The sequence below is a fragment of the Anabas testudineus genome, chromosome 2 (assembly GCF_900324465.2).
Source record: "Anabas testudineus chromosome 2, fAnaTes1.2, whole genome shotgun sequence".
Taxonomy (NCBI): domain Eukaryota; kingdom Metazoa; phylum Chordata; class Actinopteri; order Anabantiformes; family Anabantidae; genus Anabas; species Anabas testudineus.
In genome coordinates this window covers 23,362,090-23,379,260 of record NC_046611.1, presented here as the reverse complement: position 1 = coordinate 23,379,260, position 17,171 = coordinate 23,362,090, and the positions used below count along the sequence as shown (strand labels likewise).

The window sequence follows — 17,171 nt, the reverse complement described above, 5'->3', positions numbered from 1 at the left end:
TTTCTAACACCATGTTTTTGTTTGTTTAAGTATGTGCAAACGTTAAAAAAAAAGACAATACCAGTAACACTGTGCATTGTGTTATTTCTGTGTTAAATGGTTTTCATTTGGACATTAAAGTTCCTCCATACTGGTGGATTGCGGGGCACGGCGCGGTCGCACACTCAACATGTCCGCCGCTCAGGTCCACATTTGCTCGGCAGGAATGCGGTAGGCGGGGCTGCTAAGCTGGTGTCAAACTTTGGGAATGACAGGAGTGCTGCAGGATTCGCAAAGAAGGGGAAGTGTCGCCCTTGCTGGTCCTGTTTGGATTACTTTGACTTCTTTTCACGCACAGTCTTTGCATTCACCACCTCTGAACAGATAGTACGGCCTCAACAGATTGCTCAGCCATGTCGGAGGACCTGAGCTCCCAAACCTGGTCCATCAACAAAGATGATTATGAACTACACGAGGTGATTGGTATGTGATCGTTTGCTTGTTAGCGTAATGTTTAACGTGTGTTATCAGACCCCATGTGGGTTTCAGCCGTCACTTCACACACACACACACACGCGGCTAACCACAGCTAACATAAATGCTAGTATCTTGCAAATGTGAAGCGGGGAGAAGGCATCTTCTCTCGCTCGGTGGAGTACACTGCTTTTGGCAACTTGGAAATCCTAACCGGGCGGGGACTGTCTTGGTGTGAGTGCGGTGTTCCCAGTGAGAGTGGGTACACCGCCCGCCGGTGCTGTGCCGAAGTGGTAAACGAGCGTTACAACGTTACAGGCTGGTTGGGCTCTGACTATGTGCTGGAATAAAAACGTTGGTTGTTCCTGTGAACAGCTAGCTTACTTTGTTAAATGTACTCTTGCTATAGGGCGTCGTGTCTGTAAAACGTCCAGACTGTCAGCCGTGGCTTATTTACATTTGTCAGTGTGGGCAGTTTAGACACAACCCAACCTTTTAAAATCAGTTTAAACTGAAGGGACACTACAGACAACAGATGGTCAAACTTACCTTTTCATGTAATTGTACTCCCACAGAAGACGGACTACATTAAACAAACGCCACTGCATGTGGGTTCAAGCCCATTTCCAATTAAAAAACATCGGCCATTCAAGCGCAGGACCCTTGAATCATTTTTGTGGTTTGTGTTTCCAATGCAACAGAGATTATACTACTCCTTCTCAGAGTTGGGTGTTGTTGTGGGCAATTTTCTACCTCAATTGATCCAGTTAGACCAGAGGATTAATCAGTATTATGGAGCTACTGACCATGTAGCTCACAGGAAAGAGGAAAAGTATTAAAAAAAAAAAAAAAAAAGAGATTATCAATAATTCTCTGTTGAACCTAGTTGGAGATTGAACCAGCAAACATGTTAATTGTTGTCCATATGTCAAGGATTGCTTTATATTTATGCTAAAATCTGTCAACCTGTCCAGTGCCAGGGAGAGAGTATCAGCTCCCCTGTGCTCAGTCTGGAGGATGCCTCGGGCTGCGTCCAGGAATGACATCTTTTACTTGGGAATTTTTTGAAATGTCCCACCTCACAAATAGCTAACCCTGTCCTGCCTTTTACTTCAGCAGGGAGAAAAGAGAATAAGAAGGGGTAATAAGAGGAGGTTCGGGGACATATAATGGGCGTTTTGTGTTCTCAGACCTGCCCCTGTGCCCCTAGGTTTACCTTACCCAAGTGGTCTGTGCTTTTTCTACAGGGAATCTTTGAGTTTATACAGGGTCCATTCTGCAAGCCCTAAATTAACATTTTTGCATTTATTTAAAGATGTAAGTTTAACCAATTTTCACAGTTCCCCTCAGTTCCTTGGAAATTTTAATCTAGGGCACCCCACAAGATAACGCCCTGCAATTTAGCATGCACTGAGAGATAAAGCCCCCCTTGTGTCGAAACCAGTTCTGTGGCACTTTCCTACGCAGTGTATGAAACAAATTGTCAACATAGGTTTGAAGGCTATATTGAGGCTGGACTGTAGGATGCTTACTTTGGTTTAGGAAAAGGGATCATGACTACCAAATTAACTTAAAGGAAATAAATCATGTAGTTAGCTTAGTTTCTTTTCCCCTCCTCTGACACAGTTTTCCTCAGGTTATGGCCTTGACATTTGGCCTAGTTTTTAAACACAGTAGGGAATTTAAAATTCTCTGGAAATGTAGAAGATACAGTTGAAACCTCAACATGGTGGATTTGATCGTTTAAAATTCCAAAGAAATCGCCTGAGCTTTAAAGACACAGTGTGTTTATGTTTGCATGGCATATGCTGGAAGTTGCACAATCGGTCTGGGGCTGGCTGTTGTGGTGTTTTGGAGTGTTTATCCAGGCAGGAGGGCGGGTACACAGAAATTCAGTACTCCAGATTACCACATCATTATAGGCTACTGTTTGTATGAGAAGGTTATTCTTAATAGGATTTTTAATTTAGATATTTTTCTCTTTTGTAATGGCAGGTAAAATTTTCTGCGTATACATGTGAATTTCTGATGAACTGCTTATGGCATTACTGATTTAAATCAGAACAGCTGGCTGTATTGGAACATTTACTACATTTTAATCAGAGTTAATATCTCACGAACCACATTCAACATACTCATACAGTATTAGAAATGAAAAATAATGTTTGTCTCAGCACCAACAGTAAATCCCATACTAGGATGTATAATAATTATATAAACATTTTAGAAGGGGAAATATTAGTCATTTAATTGGTAGCTATGTTGATTATTCATGAAATCAGTCAAAAAAACTTTTTCTGACTGAACGTTACATGTTTTACTTGTCTGATGTTACTTTTTTTCTTCTTTTTTTTTTGGCTTCTGTAATGCTTAACTGATTAGCTTAGCATTTTCAATATGTATATAATATATATATTTGGACATTGGGAAATTAATTTTTTACTCTTTAATGAAACACAAGATAATGAATATAATGATTAAGTTTAAGCTCTAAAGCATTTAAAAACCTCTACAGCCACTCAACTGAATCATACTGCAGGTGAGAGCATCCCACAACTAAGCCTACCTCTGCTCTGCTGCTGCTGCCAACAGAAACTGTTGGTGGATACTGTATAAGCCATATCGGACCAGTGTGACGCTGGTTACAGCTCTCCTGTTCAGCTGCAGGGTTGATGATCTGAGGTGGTCATGCACACACAGTATGCCCAGCAGAGCTATTGTTTTGGTAACTTCCCCAGGGAACGAGGACTTATTACATTTATTCACACCCACGCTTTGCATCACAGTGAGTATAGGATAATACTGGACAGAACCCATAAGGGGAAAAAAAAAGTACTGTTCTTTCTGATTTTGGCTCGGACATTGTATCATTTGTGTTGGCAAATCTGGACTGGAAATGTTCTGCTCCTGCTGTTTATATCCGCCAGTAACTATGATTCCTCCTTGCTGCTTGTCCTGTCTCTTAGATAGTTTTAGAAAACATCACTGTGATTGATTATGGTGTATGGAAACGTACCTCAGCAGCAAGCAACCTGCTGGATAAAATGTCAACTTCAAGGTTTGGTCCACATTAGTTTTTTAGAATATTGCATCCTTGGCTCTTGGTGTTATTGTTAGTCATGTGTGACATTTCCTGATTGTACATTGAATAATGTGTCTACTGTCACCAGGTATGCGGGGGAAATGTAATAAAAGACCTGTGACATCAGGCACCAAACTAGCCTGCTGTGTGCTGGTAAGACAGACAGAACTGCCACATAGCTGTTCATAGCCCATGACAGAGGACATTGACACAGACCTCATATAGTGACTTGGTCCATTAAGGAGCTAATTCAAGGCCAAGCCAGTATGATAAGACATTATAGTACAGGAACCATGTGCATTTACGCAGGTAAAAAATAACTGGAGCTAAGATTGTTCTATTTTGACCTTACCCAGCCCTTGACCAGTATTTTCACCTTTCAACAACAAATGGTCCAAATTGTGATGTACAATTTTTATTTAGACTCTAAATCTCCTTAATGAAACCTTGAGATTTAAATGGGCCCGTTGTTTTTTTAATGTTCACTGAACATATTTCATGATTTTAATTAAGTATAATGTAGTAACTCTGCCTGTGTCCTTATTAAGCTCATTATTCCCCTTGCTGTTACTTGGTGTTTTGCCATCTTGGTTATTTCATGGACTTAACTGAAGTGCATGAGAACAAACACGTTACCTTATGGGCTAATGGCGAGCCTTCACTATAGTGAAAAGCAAAAGCTCTGGTGTTGCACATCCCGTTCACACATCATCACGTTATGGTGTAATAGTCATAAGCTTGACTTTACTCCAAGTTGACTAATCTTGCTTACAGAATACACTGACTCATGATTATTTTATGCACCCACAGAAGTGATCAAATTGTTTCCCACAATCTGCAAAAACTTTCTTTATCTAGACATTTGCATGTGTTGCTGGAACAGATGGTTGCATATACAGACATTAAAACCCCATAATTTGACATTATACATTAAAATAACTCATCATTATTTGATTATACACTGACCATAAGGTGAATAACATCTCTTTGGCATTGCCTCTGCCTCGAAAATATGTTACTGCACTGTGTAACTTGTTCCGTCCCAGAGACCTCTGAGGAGAACTGCTTATCACTTGCAGCACCGCGTCAGACAGCCAGCTCATCTTATTGTGGCTGAGGGAACAGATCTGAACACAACACTGAACGCTGTCGATTCTGTCCAACATAATTTTCTTGGCCACAAACAAGACTCAAAGTAAATGTACACGCCTAGACAATTTTCTTGCTGTGCTTTTATTTATTTTATTTTTTTTATTATTTTTTTTTAGGTAGTTTACTACTTTGCTAACCTCGAGATTTTTTTTGTTTTTAAATATTTTATTTATATATATATTTTATTTATATATATATATAAATATATTATATATATATATATTTTATTTAAATATATATTTATATATATATATATTTTTTTGTTTGTTTGTTTTTAATATATATATATATATATATATATATATATATATTTTATTTATTTATTTATTTTTTTTCACTTCTTCCTTTTGGAAACCGGCTTGCTTATTATATATATAGAACTACATGCCATATTTCCAGCTCGCAGTTTTGCCTAATGTGCTAACCTAATATGTAGATTTGATTTTGCCATCCACTTCCAAAAAAAGCAATCTTGTCGTTGTGACACTGGAAATAGAAAAGATCAACAGAATGACTTCGAAGTTGACAGGAAATTTGTGGTTTCCTCTATAAGTATCAGTCATTTCTTGGGTCTATATGTAATGTTTTTTACTAAAGGTCTTCATCAGTCAAAAACTATATGAGCAATTTATATTATTGATAGTTATTTTTAATTGTGTTATTAACTATTAATGAGATACTGTGATGTTTAATAAAACCTTTTAACCACTGATGTAAACCAACTACTCCATTCCCCTCCCAGCAGCCTGCTTATATATAAAATAATATTGTATATATATCCTGTCAGACTGGAGTGATTGGTGTTGCTCACTCTAGCTAACTTAGCTTAGTGCAGCTGCTAGAAGCACTCAGGAGAAGCAATAATGCTAATGGACCAACTTTATCAGTCCAAGAAGTCTCTCAGTAGTTACCCCGACCGGGAAAATGTGTCTATACTCAGGGGCTGTCACTTATAAAGTTGATGTTTATAATGATTATGTTGAAGGTGCATTTGTTTCATAATTTATACTGCTCTACTAACAGGCAGTAAACACTTGGAACTTCTCATTAAACAGGTACTATACTAACTACAGTACACCAAACATGTCCAACACATTGTCCTATACGATATAGATTTTTATCAATTCAATTATGAGTTAATCAATTCATAATTAATCATTGACATGTCTAATCTGATCACAGGAATGGTCTACATTCTCTCCACATGCATCATAGTAAAATGACATAATTTATAGCTTTGCTTAGAACTTCATAGGCGTGGTGTAGTACTGAATAGTGCTGTAAATGGATACAAAGTGGAGACATGACTTCTCTGAAGAGAGTAACCTTGTGCTTAACCTGTAAGTAGGAAATATAAAAGAGCATCAGGTTTATACTAACTCAGAGTCTGGTTGTTAGATTGGGCTTCTACTGGTCTAAATGATCCTTTGACCTTGCCTGATACAAACAATCTCCATCTTTTTCATCTGCTACACACGCACTGAAAAACACATGCTTTCCAGCTTGTCTAGCCAACCCTGACGACTGGCTGTTTATTTGTGTGGAGGAATTTACACTCCGCTGTACAGGGCAGCTGATTCCCTGTGTTCCCTGCCTCCAGAGGTTTGTTTAGTATTGATGGGGCTAGGATGGGACAGGAGGAAATACTTACAGCACTGTTCAAGCCCTTTGAGAATTGAGCAAAACTAACCACATGTTATCAGATGCTGCCAGTCAGCTGAACCCACAGCAGCTGTATGAAGTAACATATACTGTATGAGGGTTCAAATGACCCTAGCCATCTGTCAGTTACAGGAAATTACAAGGAAATTGCAAATTTATTGAATTATCTTGGAGTTTTTTCTTAATTTCAGTCTCAGTTATGTTGAATGGGTTTATGTTGTTTTATTTCTACTTAATGAAAACTGGTCACATTTTCAGGGACAGCTTCACTTTTTAATTAAAATCAAGGAAACTGCTGTTTTTTCTTCAATATAGCCCACTTTCTTTCAAACCTCCATACACCGCTGGCTCAATGAAAACTCCAAACAATGAGCACTTTGTTAATATTTGGACCTAGCTATGATGAGGGTATGAGAGGTTAGGAAAAGTTTACTAGAGGGTGGACCCACTCACCGCTTAGTCTTTCACTCTCTGTAACCAATTGCCACATGGCAATGTGCTTTAGACATTGCTGAGTGTCACATATGCACCCGCGATTTTGTGGAAACAGGCGGATGTGTGCGCATGGCGTTAAAAAGAGCATTGATGGGCGCATTGAAATGACCTCACACAATACAGCAACAACAGGCATACCTCTCCAAGGGAGGATTTTACAAGCTTTTACTCATGCTGACACACGTTATTCAAAATAAAGATTGGCTCACTATTATAGGATAAGCTGTAATCAGACTATGATCTATGTTTTGTTTGCTAGTAGATCAAAATAGTAGTTGTGTTGTTATAAATGCAGCATAGACTTCCAGCTCTTACTATACTCTAACACTCTCCACTGTACTTACAAGCATGGAAAATGGTAGATTTATAGTTTCCAGGTCTTGAAAAGTTCATGAAATGCACATGTGGAAAAATGTTGTTTAGTTCACATTGTAAGACTGTTAAACGAATGAATAAAGTTTTATTTTTCAAACTTTAATTTTTATTTTTCAAATTAGTCTTCAGCTTAACCTTAGAACCACGCCACATTGTGTTTACTGTACATTTTTATATGTTGACTAAAATCTGAATGCTTAGACTGTATAAGATATTGATATAATAATGCTGATATAAGGTCCAAAACCTGTGAAAATACTAAACCATACACCAGGACCAAAGCCTACGGGCTTGTCGCTGTCAGACTTGCTCCATCAGACAGGATTTGGGAAAGCTGATTCATAATTGATGCACAGATAGAAAAGCTGTACCACAGACAAATCGGATGAACTATCACAGCAACACTGTGTTTAACCTTTGCGATCTCTGGAAGATTTTAAGGTAGTGGGTAAAAGTTGAAAGTTGTCCTACAGTAGCAATGAATTTTAGATGTAGATAAGTGGGGTAAGGGACATATGAAGCCTCTGTGTGTTAATATAACTAAAATGAATGTGCTTAAAGTTCTGCAACAACAGTCTCCTCCTTTGGTGACTGCTACTATTTTAAAACATAATTAAGGTGATAGTATGATGTTTTCCTGTGTTTTTTAGGGAGTGGAGCCACAGCGGTGGTTCAGGCTGCCTACTGTATACCACGCAAGGAGAAGGTGGCCATCAAGCGCATCAACCTAGAAAAGTGCCAGACCAGTATGGACGAACTCCTGGTAAGACACACAACACTTCTAAGTAAATCCATGTTAGATTGAGCATTTTTCTGACCTTGTGGCTTTTCATGTGGGATCAAAGGAAGCACAAGATTTCATTTAAGGCTTTGCCTCCGCAACCCATGCGTGCAGATGCAGTCGGTTCTACCTCTGCTTTTATTACTAGTTTTCTCCGCGCCCCCCTCCAATCATCCCTGTCATTACAAACACTATTCTGGTTGTTCTCTGAAGGAGGACTCTGCTTACTGCCAGGAAACTATTAGACCACTGTGGGACATCTTCCTGAAGGCTGTATTGTGTCATTACACCCTCAATGCAGCCTTGCACTGCAGCCCAGCAAATCATTCACTGTATGTCATGTGCTTTACGATGAAGCTTAGGGGGTGGAGTATATCAAGCTCTCCTCAACAAAGAGATTGTGCTTGTTTGTGGCTTGTGTTTTGGCAAAATATGTCTCACATAACATAAATGTTGGTAATAACATCTGTTGGGTATTTTACAGTAGGGATGGGATGTGCCTTTTTTATAGTTGGGGAAAAAATGTATATTACTATAAAGGGCGTGGGTGATTGGTGGATTTTTCCAGTCCTATCTCTTAGTTCTCATTAAAAAATCTGGGAAGGCAACCTGTGGGGAATAAATTTTGTGTAAGACTATACGTGTGCATGGAAGGTCATGGCTAGAGATGACAGGTTTCTCACTACTCACTGGCAGTAGTAAAGCAAGGAGGAACCCTCACCCACCCCTCTACCCCCAGTCTCTGGTGGATGAATCAGGTGACTGTTACTTCAGGATTGTCAGAGCAGGTGGTCACATGGAATACAACAAGATCAGATTTCCTGCCTGTGGTTTCCTTCAATTCCACAGCCTGCCGGGTACCTGGTTAAACAGCAGGGAAGCATTAAGGAAGCATGGAGGCCTTTAACCTCACATGTGAAATTCTTTGTCTGAAATGTCAGAAAAGCAATGATCCGTCATGTCTCAGTGTCTCCATATTTACATGTAGTTATTCCTGGAACAGCAGTTTGATGGACTTGCACTTTTGAGTGGCTGAATCAGGATCAGATGAGGAGGATTTTTATTTACACCGAGTATGGTGCAGTATACTGCACTATAATTACTCACTTGTTACAGCTATTAATTATTTATGGCCACAATTGAGGGGGGGCTCTAGGTCACAGTGACCTTGACAAAGTAACAGTCTTGGGGTGAAAGTTGTATTTCCTTATACAGAAAGACAGAAAGTCTAACTTGAGCTATTGCATTTGCATTAGCTCAAGTTGGACTTTCTGTAAATACGGTGTCCTCACTATTAAAATAAACTTTTCGTAAGATTTCCCATCAATTGTGGCTTGCCGGCTTCTCTTCCTCTCTAGTTTTGTCTGTGGATATATTTGCGTGCTCCTGCAAAGTTGGGTCATAGTGAATGTGTGTGTGAGATGCTCTGAGTAGCTGATAATGACGTAACATTGGTTCTATAGTGGTTTCTCTGTGTGTCTGCCATCAGTGTGATTCTGTGGCACCAGTTTGTGACCCAGCACTGTATTCAGTTAGTGACAATTGGTCATTTATATTTTGCTCAGATCCTCAAAAATGCCAAATACTTAGTATCAGACCTGATAAAGAAAAATACAATGGCTTTCTCCTGGCAAATCTTAATGTGCCACTACTTAAAGAGGTTTGCTTCTGTTCTGCATGACACCACTGTAAATTTAGACCCATCACAAGATCGACCAGGTCAGTTTCAGTTCTTTTTATGAAATGAGCTGAAGCAACATCCCTCACACAATGAATGCAACATTGTACTTCTACTAGTCTTTTTCAAAACAGGAATTTGAATTGCCATGTCAGAGTGATATCAGTCAAAGGTCACTGACTGTAACCCAATGTAGTTTCCACCAGGGAGGTTTTATTAGATGGGTTTAAGAAGGGGATGGAGGGACGATCTGGTGTTTTTTTTTGGACTGCACAAAAAATATGGAATATGGAATATTCATTCATGTCACTATTAAGCTAATGTTGTTACACTGAATTTATTAAATCATGGTATTTAAATGCAAATTGTTACGGCTTAATTGTTCATTTTAAAATCCCTTCTAATAAAAGGTAGAGCTTAGATCATGGCAAAAGCAGTGGCAAGGGAAAAATATACTTGTCTAACAGTGTGCAACTTAAATTCTGAACATATAACAGTTGGTCATTATAATAAATCACTTGACAGTAACAATTTACATGTCCTACAAGATTCTTTTGAATAAAAGTGTAATCATAGGATAAGCAAGCTGTTTAGCAGGTGGCTTTGTGTGTCACAGCAGAGAGGTGTGTCCATTGTGGTCTGCAGGTTGGATGCATTGAAGAAAACTGCGCTGAATGTTTTAGTATGAGGTCATTTGCAACACCCACAACCAAACATAAAAATCCAAAGAAAGATTCACAGGAAATAGCATTTCTCTGCTTTTGTTAATATGTTGAGGTGATCATTTTCACCAAACAGTTCCTTTGAGTTTTTGTCAGGCAAAATAATCCGACTCTGGAAGTATGTATTTGGTACTTGTCATTATATTTGTCTACTACTACTAGCATGGTAGGTGCCACTGGGGCCAAGTCTTGGGTATAGATCTAAAGCTCATGCAAGAGAAGTTACATAAAGTACATCCAAGATGTACCTGTTACAGGACACGTGACATGGATGCTTTACAACAAGTGTCATTGTGAGGAATATTAAAAATGTCTCTTGTTTTCCACAATATTTTCACAAAGCAAAGACATCAAAGGTTGAATTGGAGTTTACACAGATTAAGCCGTATGATGTCTTTGCCGCAGCATAGGTTTACAGTGACCTAATCCCCACAACAAAGACTCTCTGATTCTCACATTGTCTGCTGGAAGAGATGGGAAAACCTACCAACTGCCAGAGCACGATATCCTCCCTGTTATCCCATTGTTTTTCTTTTCTGGGGTTACCCTGGCCCACAGAGCTGTGGTGACCTGCCTCTTCCACTGTGCTGAGAAGAGGGGGGGGGGGTTAGGCTCCACTGAAGCCAGTTAGCAGCCAACAGGCTATATCATTATTGTTCTGTCTCAGCCTGTAGCAGCCAGAGAAAGAATGATAGGAGAGGCAACCTGCAGAGCTCGCCGTCTGGTCCAGCAGACTGGAATTTATTAGACTGCTATCTAATCAGAAACCCTTTGGTTTAGAAGCAGAGTGGTATGTGGGCTCACCTGTCTGTCTAAATATATTCAACCTTGTGCTGTGAAATTGTTTTTGACTAGCTCCACACACTACTATTGTTGGCTGCAGATTTGTGTTACGTGTCTATACCTGTTGGTGTCTAATGAGATTGATCCCTGCTGTTTGTATCCACCCTTATTGACTCAGTTCTCATTCTGAACCCTCTTTTGTCAAGGGTTTTCTAATGGCATTATGATGTCACCTGCCTGCCCAAACCCTTTCTTGGGGATTTTACTGAAGGCCAAAGACTCAATAGTGATGGCTCAGCAGCTGAGGCATACTGCTGCTAATGCACGTTGTGTAAGCTAAGCATTTCTGCTGATGGAACACCATGCTTTGACTGCTTAATGTTTGACCCACAAGCAACTGTAGATTGATCACTTTAATGTTTTCAGCTTAGGTGATAAGTTTTCTCATTTGACAGCTTGCATCTGTCTGACCTATGTGCATCCAATACCGAGATGCTGATGTCTTGGACATGTTTAACATAGCACAATGAATAAAGATACATAAGACAATGTTTATATGCATTTACAACCTATTGTTTGACACATGTGCTGAACATGAATTTAATATTACTAACTATAAGCTTGATGTCAAAGAAATATGTTTGCCTAATTGTTCCTTTAAATGTAAAGAAATGTTAAGATGAAACACTACTATTGTAAAATATGTTCTATGTTTTAGTTTTTCCAAAGGTGGTACAGAGAAGAATGTAATCAATTATAAAATATTCTAAGAGAAATTATGAAAGAAATAACTTTCGCTTAAAGAATTAGTTAAATGTATGATCACTACTCATAAATTGTTATAGGCATAGCCTATAGCCTTTATTAACAATGAAATGCAGAGAGACAAATAGGAAACATGGGAAGACCGTTCTCAGATCATATTTTCTATAAATCAAATACTTTTATCTCTACATTAAGGTTTTTAAAAGAAATGCAGTTTTATGTTTGATATTTGACTATTTGGCACAGTATTTGACTTAGTACTTCTTTAGTACTAAATTCAATAAACACCCACTTCAGTTTATCTAAGTTATCTCAGTGGGTTTTTTTTGTTTTGTTTTGTTTTGTTTTTTCACATTTCACTTGAATGGGAAGTTTTCACCACAGGTACAGTTATACTGTAGTTTACTTGATTGCGTTAATATGGAGCTTCAGTACCATGTTCAGTCATTTGTTGTGTATTCAAATGCAGGAAATGTCTGTGAACCAGTGTTCCCAACTTCTAAGTCAGCCAGATTTTCTCTTCTAAGGAGCTTGTCTATCCTCAAATGACTTTGGAACTGGTGCTGAAGTGATGGATTAAACTTCTGGGCCAGCATTACCTCAGCCCTCCTGCTTTCCAAGCACATACAGAAAGAGAGCTGTACAGCTGTATAAAGGGCTGAGTACTGGCTGTTTTTCACTTCTGCATAGATATGCATTATATTGACCTAGCCTGTTTCTCTTCTGACTGTTGACGTCATTAAGATCTTGAGTACCGACTAAGATTGCAGCTTAGAGAGATACATGCACTAAGCTCACACTAGCTGCAGCATCAAAGGCATTTATTGTGAATGCATTTCTTTTATTCCCCTCATACCTTTTGGTGGGAGGTTAATGAGAATAGCTTGAAGGCTTGTAGGCATTGATGAAAACACAGTATATGGAACATATATTGTGTACTTTATACTCAATTTAACTGCCACTGTGGTCTTTTGAACAGTGTTTTTTTGCAACTTCAAAAGTAAGTGATAATGAAAGTCATTAATAAAACTCTATTGGCTCTGATGCTAAATTAGAATTAATTTCCACTAAAATATCTTGAATATTAACAGACAATGCCTACTTTATCTGGTCATTGGCAATTAAACAGCTGGTCTGTTGTCAGACCTCTAAATGCTTGGTACAGTTCTGATTAATTGGATTTTGTTTTTCTTTCGTGCAACAGAAAGAGATTCAGGCCATGAGCCAGTGCCACCACCCCAACATTGTGTCGTACTACACCTCGTTTGTGGTTAAGGATGAGCTGTGGCTGGTCATGAAGCTGCTCAGTGGTGGTAAGTGCATACTGCATGTCTTTCTATCACCAATTATGTAATAAACTTCTGGTCTGCGTGTCTATTTGTTATGTGCTTTTGAAAAAGACATTACTGGTGGAAGATCGTCAGCCAGATTATTTGGTTTAAAACTCACTGCTGGCCCAGAGTCATATTATGGGGGTCCACAATCTTTCAACAAGACCCATTGTCTTGCAAGATGGGCAGCTGGGCTATATGCTGCTGGTGATCTTGGCTACGATTGTAAGGAACGTGACAGCACTGATCCTTATTGTCTCCCATGTGACCCGCAGCTTTTTAAGTCATTACAGTTCGAGAGCTAATGACAGGGCAGAGGTAATAACAGCCCACAGGCCCACTTCATGGCATCCATGTGGCAGCGCTGCAATTAACTAGTGAGAGGAACATAGAGAGGAGACCACCATGAAGAGAACCACCTCAAAATGCAATGATTGTATTTGCTGATTGTTTTGTTGTATCTTTACAGGCAGCATATATTAACATGTGTTATTAAGCTATGTAACTAGTTTTTGAGGATTTGTGGTGGATCTCTCTGGCCTTGTCAGCAGACCACAAAGAGCATGCAGATTGTCCTGTGCCAAACAATTTAAAAGCAAGAAGCAGTGGACTATAATAACTCAGAGGTTAAGACAGACTGAAGAGAGTAATGGTCATCTGTTTACAAAGAGGCAAAGAATTGCCTCTCATCTCTATCTCTATCCTGCTTTCAGACTCGTACATTTAATTATACTAGCAGGTTTACACAGATACATCCACACACTAAACATTTCTACCCTCTCTTGTTCCTCTCAGGCCCTTTATGTAAGCAGTGTCCTATTGTAATGGAGACTGCCTAGGTGGCATGCCTGGTTCCCTCACATACACTCGAGTTGTGAGCTGCTTGGCACCCGCCTTGCAGCTGGGCCCGGGGCACAGTGCCCACCAAGTGATGCTTGAGCAGACGGCCATAGCAGGAGCAGACGTTACTTAGGATGGCCTCTCTCGTTTCCCTTATCCTAGTTAAACAGACCTTTGATGTTAAGTTTTTTTATGTGGGGTAATTAAATGATGGCCATGGAAACGTCTGCTGTGGAGACAGACCTCAAATGAGGTCAGGTTTATAGACCATCACTCCACAGGGCAGAGCATACCAGCCCAGAGGAAGGCCAGCTCCACTCTCCTCCTCAAGCTTGATGGGGCGTAAGCAACCCTCTGGCTTCCTCCTGTCTTGTGTCTTGCTTTTGAAAGACTGATGACAGTTGATCTGACGAAGTCCTGACATGTTTTTAGAATGATAGTTTGTGAAATGCTGTTTGATGAAGCAGCAACATACATTTTCACAGGTCTTATTCCTAATAGAAAAGAATGTTGTCAGACTACGATTGCTATTCCTTTGGCTTATGGCACACGTGTCACATGTACCACTTTTCACTAGCAGTATGATTTACAAGTCCTTGTTCCTCATGTCTGACCCACTGGCTCCAACAGTTTCCTTGATTAATTTATCTTAAATAAATATCCACATTTCATTTAGAATGGGGACAATGACGCCACATTGTAGCTTTGAAGGTGATGTTTAATATATTTGTCCCAGTAATTGTTAAAATATTATCTATTTGGGACTGACTGTACAAGATATCTCTCCTTGATTCAAAGGAAGAACTTAAGATCACATATAGTGATTTACAGTTTGTGTACACTGAATTTAAAACTAGAAGTACTACTTTAAAGTGGTAGTCATTTGTGCTCATCAAGTTTGTGGCAGAACATTACTATGGGTGTAACCACTCAGAAATGGATAATAAATCTGCAATACAAATGTTTCATGGTCTCGTGTTACAAGCCCCCTCGTCACCTCTCAAACTGACCGGACACCTCTCTGTAATTACTTTTTCTGGCGTGGGTGTCTGCTGTTGAATTCTCATTACATTAGTAATCCTAAAAAATGCTGTTCAGTGGCAGCTGGACTTGCTTAAGTTCTTGAAAACGTTTCACCTTACATCCAGTAGGCTTCATCAGTTTTGTTGAGTAATTTTTTATTTCACTTCAGTTAAAAATATAACTATATATGTATGTATGTAGCTGTGTAGTTTTTCTAAATGGCATGTGACTCACATTTCACTGACGGGTAGGAGCTGGAGCTCACGCTTGTTTGTCTCAGTGGTATTCAACTTCCAAAAGTTGTAGGCTGCTGCTGTTTGCTTTGCAAATGGCACATAACTATGGTCTGTCATCAGTGTCCCAGTGGCACATGGCACACCCCTATCTTAACATGTCACTAAAAATGGCCTCTGCCACTGATAAAGGAGCTTTTAGCTACTGCTCATTGTATTATTTTACTTAATTTAGTTTACTGTCAGTGTCTATCAGTTCCTCAGAAAAGAATCTTACATTCTTCTTTGACTCTATTTAGCTCTGGAAACTGATGCTTCTTAGGCCCTGTACATGTACAGGTAAGGACAAAAGGCCTAATCTTAGCTGAGACTGAACTCCTCTGGCAAATACATTCAAGGCCAAACCTGTAGAGTTGATTTCTAAGGTAACTACGCTATAGGCACAGGGCATTTCAGGAAATTCCTGCTCTGAGTGTGACATGTGAACAACTGTTTCTTAACCTGTGCTTAACCTGTCACTGACATCCACCGAAACCCACAGTGTTAAAATATGAGTCATGCCAAAGCGAGCAGAAGAATGTCTTCCTATTAGATAAATATGGAGCCTTCCCCGACTTACAATCACTGCTGCAGAGCTGAATGAAATGCCACTCAGAGTAGCATGGCTTATTATTGTGCTTATGAAAATACTTTTTCAAGATTGGAGCCGGTGGAGCTACGATGTTAACTCCATACTCACAGAATTGGGAAAATAAACCTCTGACATGAAAAATAATCATTGAGTTTTGTATTTTATTCTTCTTTCTTTAAACGATTGTGTATATTATTAAAGGTTTTTATAGAAGCTTCCCTTAATGTGAGCCAACAACCTTCACTTCTACACCTTTTTTTCTGCACCACCCATGCCTTGAACTCCCTCTCCCCCTCCAACTTTGCTTGGCATTCGAAATCGGCCTTTAGCACAGTTGGCACCTGCTTTCATCTCTTTCGTCCACTTCCCCCTCATCCCTCCTCCCCTCTTTTACCCTCTCATCCTCTCCCTCAGTCTTAAACCTCCTGCTCTCACTGGGAGAATGGAAGAACTGTAAAAATGATGCTGTTGGGTAAAGTTTTGCTAAACTCCTGACTTTTAGACATCTATAATTTTATGTGGAAAATCCAGCAAAGCAGATTTGACTAGTCCAGCGTGTAACTGAAATGATGATTTGACAGCTCTATGAGTGTTTGCTTGCTCTACAGTACACTCTACTGTCAAGAGTTAATTTTTTCCTTGTGAATCCTCCACCATTCAGACCAGGCCAACAGGTTTCATTTCCCCATGCAAATGAACTTTTGGTTTGTTGACCTGTCAGGTACTGTCAGCACGTTGAAACAAGCTAATAAGGCTAGAAGAGTACAATCAGATACATTTGAAAGGAGCTGACAAGGTTGGCATTTAGTGATCCCCCAAAGCTTACATCATGCTGTGTGTGTTTGTCTGCACTTTAGGATTTTTTTTCCCATTAGTGCCACCTCAGCTGAAAGTAAGTGCTATATCTGGAGTGTGTTTATTATACACTATTTGTCACCTGCTCCTTTTATTTTTGCCAGTGTTTTATGTTTACCAAGTTTTGACATTTTTTAGATTCCTGCCGTTGGTGTAATCTGCATCTTTTTAGCCCACTAACTAGCAAAGAGTTTTTTTACTGTCACCTACCCAACAAACCATAATCTGATAGCTAGCTCAGTAAGCCTTAAACTCACCGTCTATACTGTTCCTGCTGTGTGCAAGGAAGAAGCGTTTGTCTACATTCTCT

General features: G+C 39.4%; 1 protein-coding gene across 3 annotated transcripts in view; it reads left to right on the top strand.

The window, feature by feature from the left end:
- The first annotated feature begins 180 nt into the window (after positions 1-180).
- LOC113164032 (serine/threonine-protein kinase OSR1-like) overlaps positions 181-17,171 on the top strand; it is a 35,471-nt gene continuing 18,480 nt past the window's right edge. Inside the window, exons 1-3 of one of the 3 annotated variants that reach the window (XM_026363122.1) lie at positions 181-462; positions 7,870-7,982; positions 13,153-13,261. In XM_026363122.1, the coding sequence (XP_026218907.1) occupies positions 393-462; positions 7,870-7,982; positions 13,153-13,261 (292 nt within the window). In that variant the 5' untranslated portion in view covers positions 181-392. The remainder of the gene's footprint in view (positions 463-7,869; positions 7,983-13,152; positions 13,262-17,171) is intronic. The other 2 variants (XM_026363123.1, XM_026363124.1) reach the window with 2 other exon arrangements.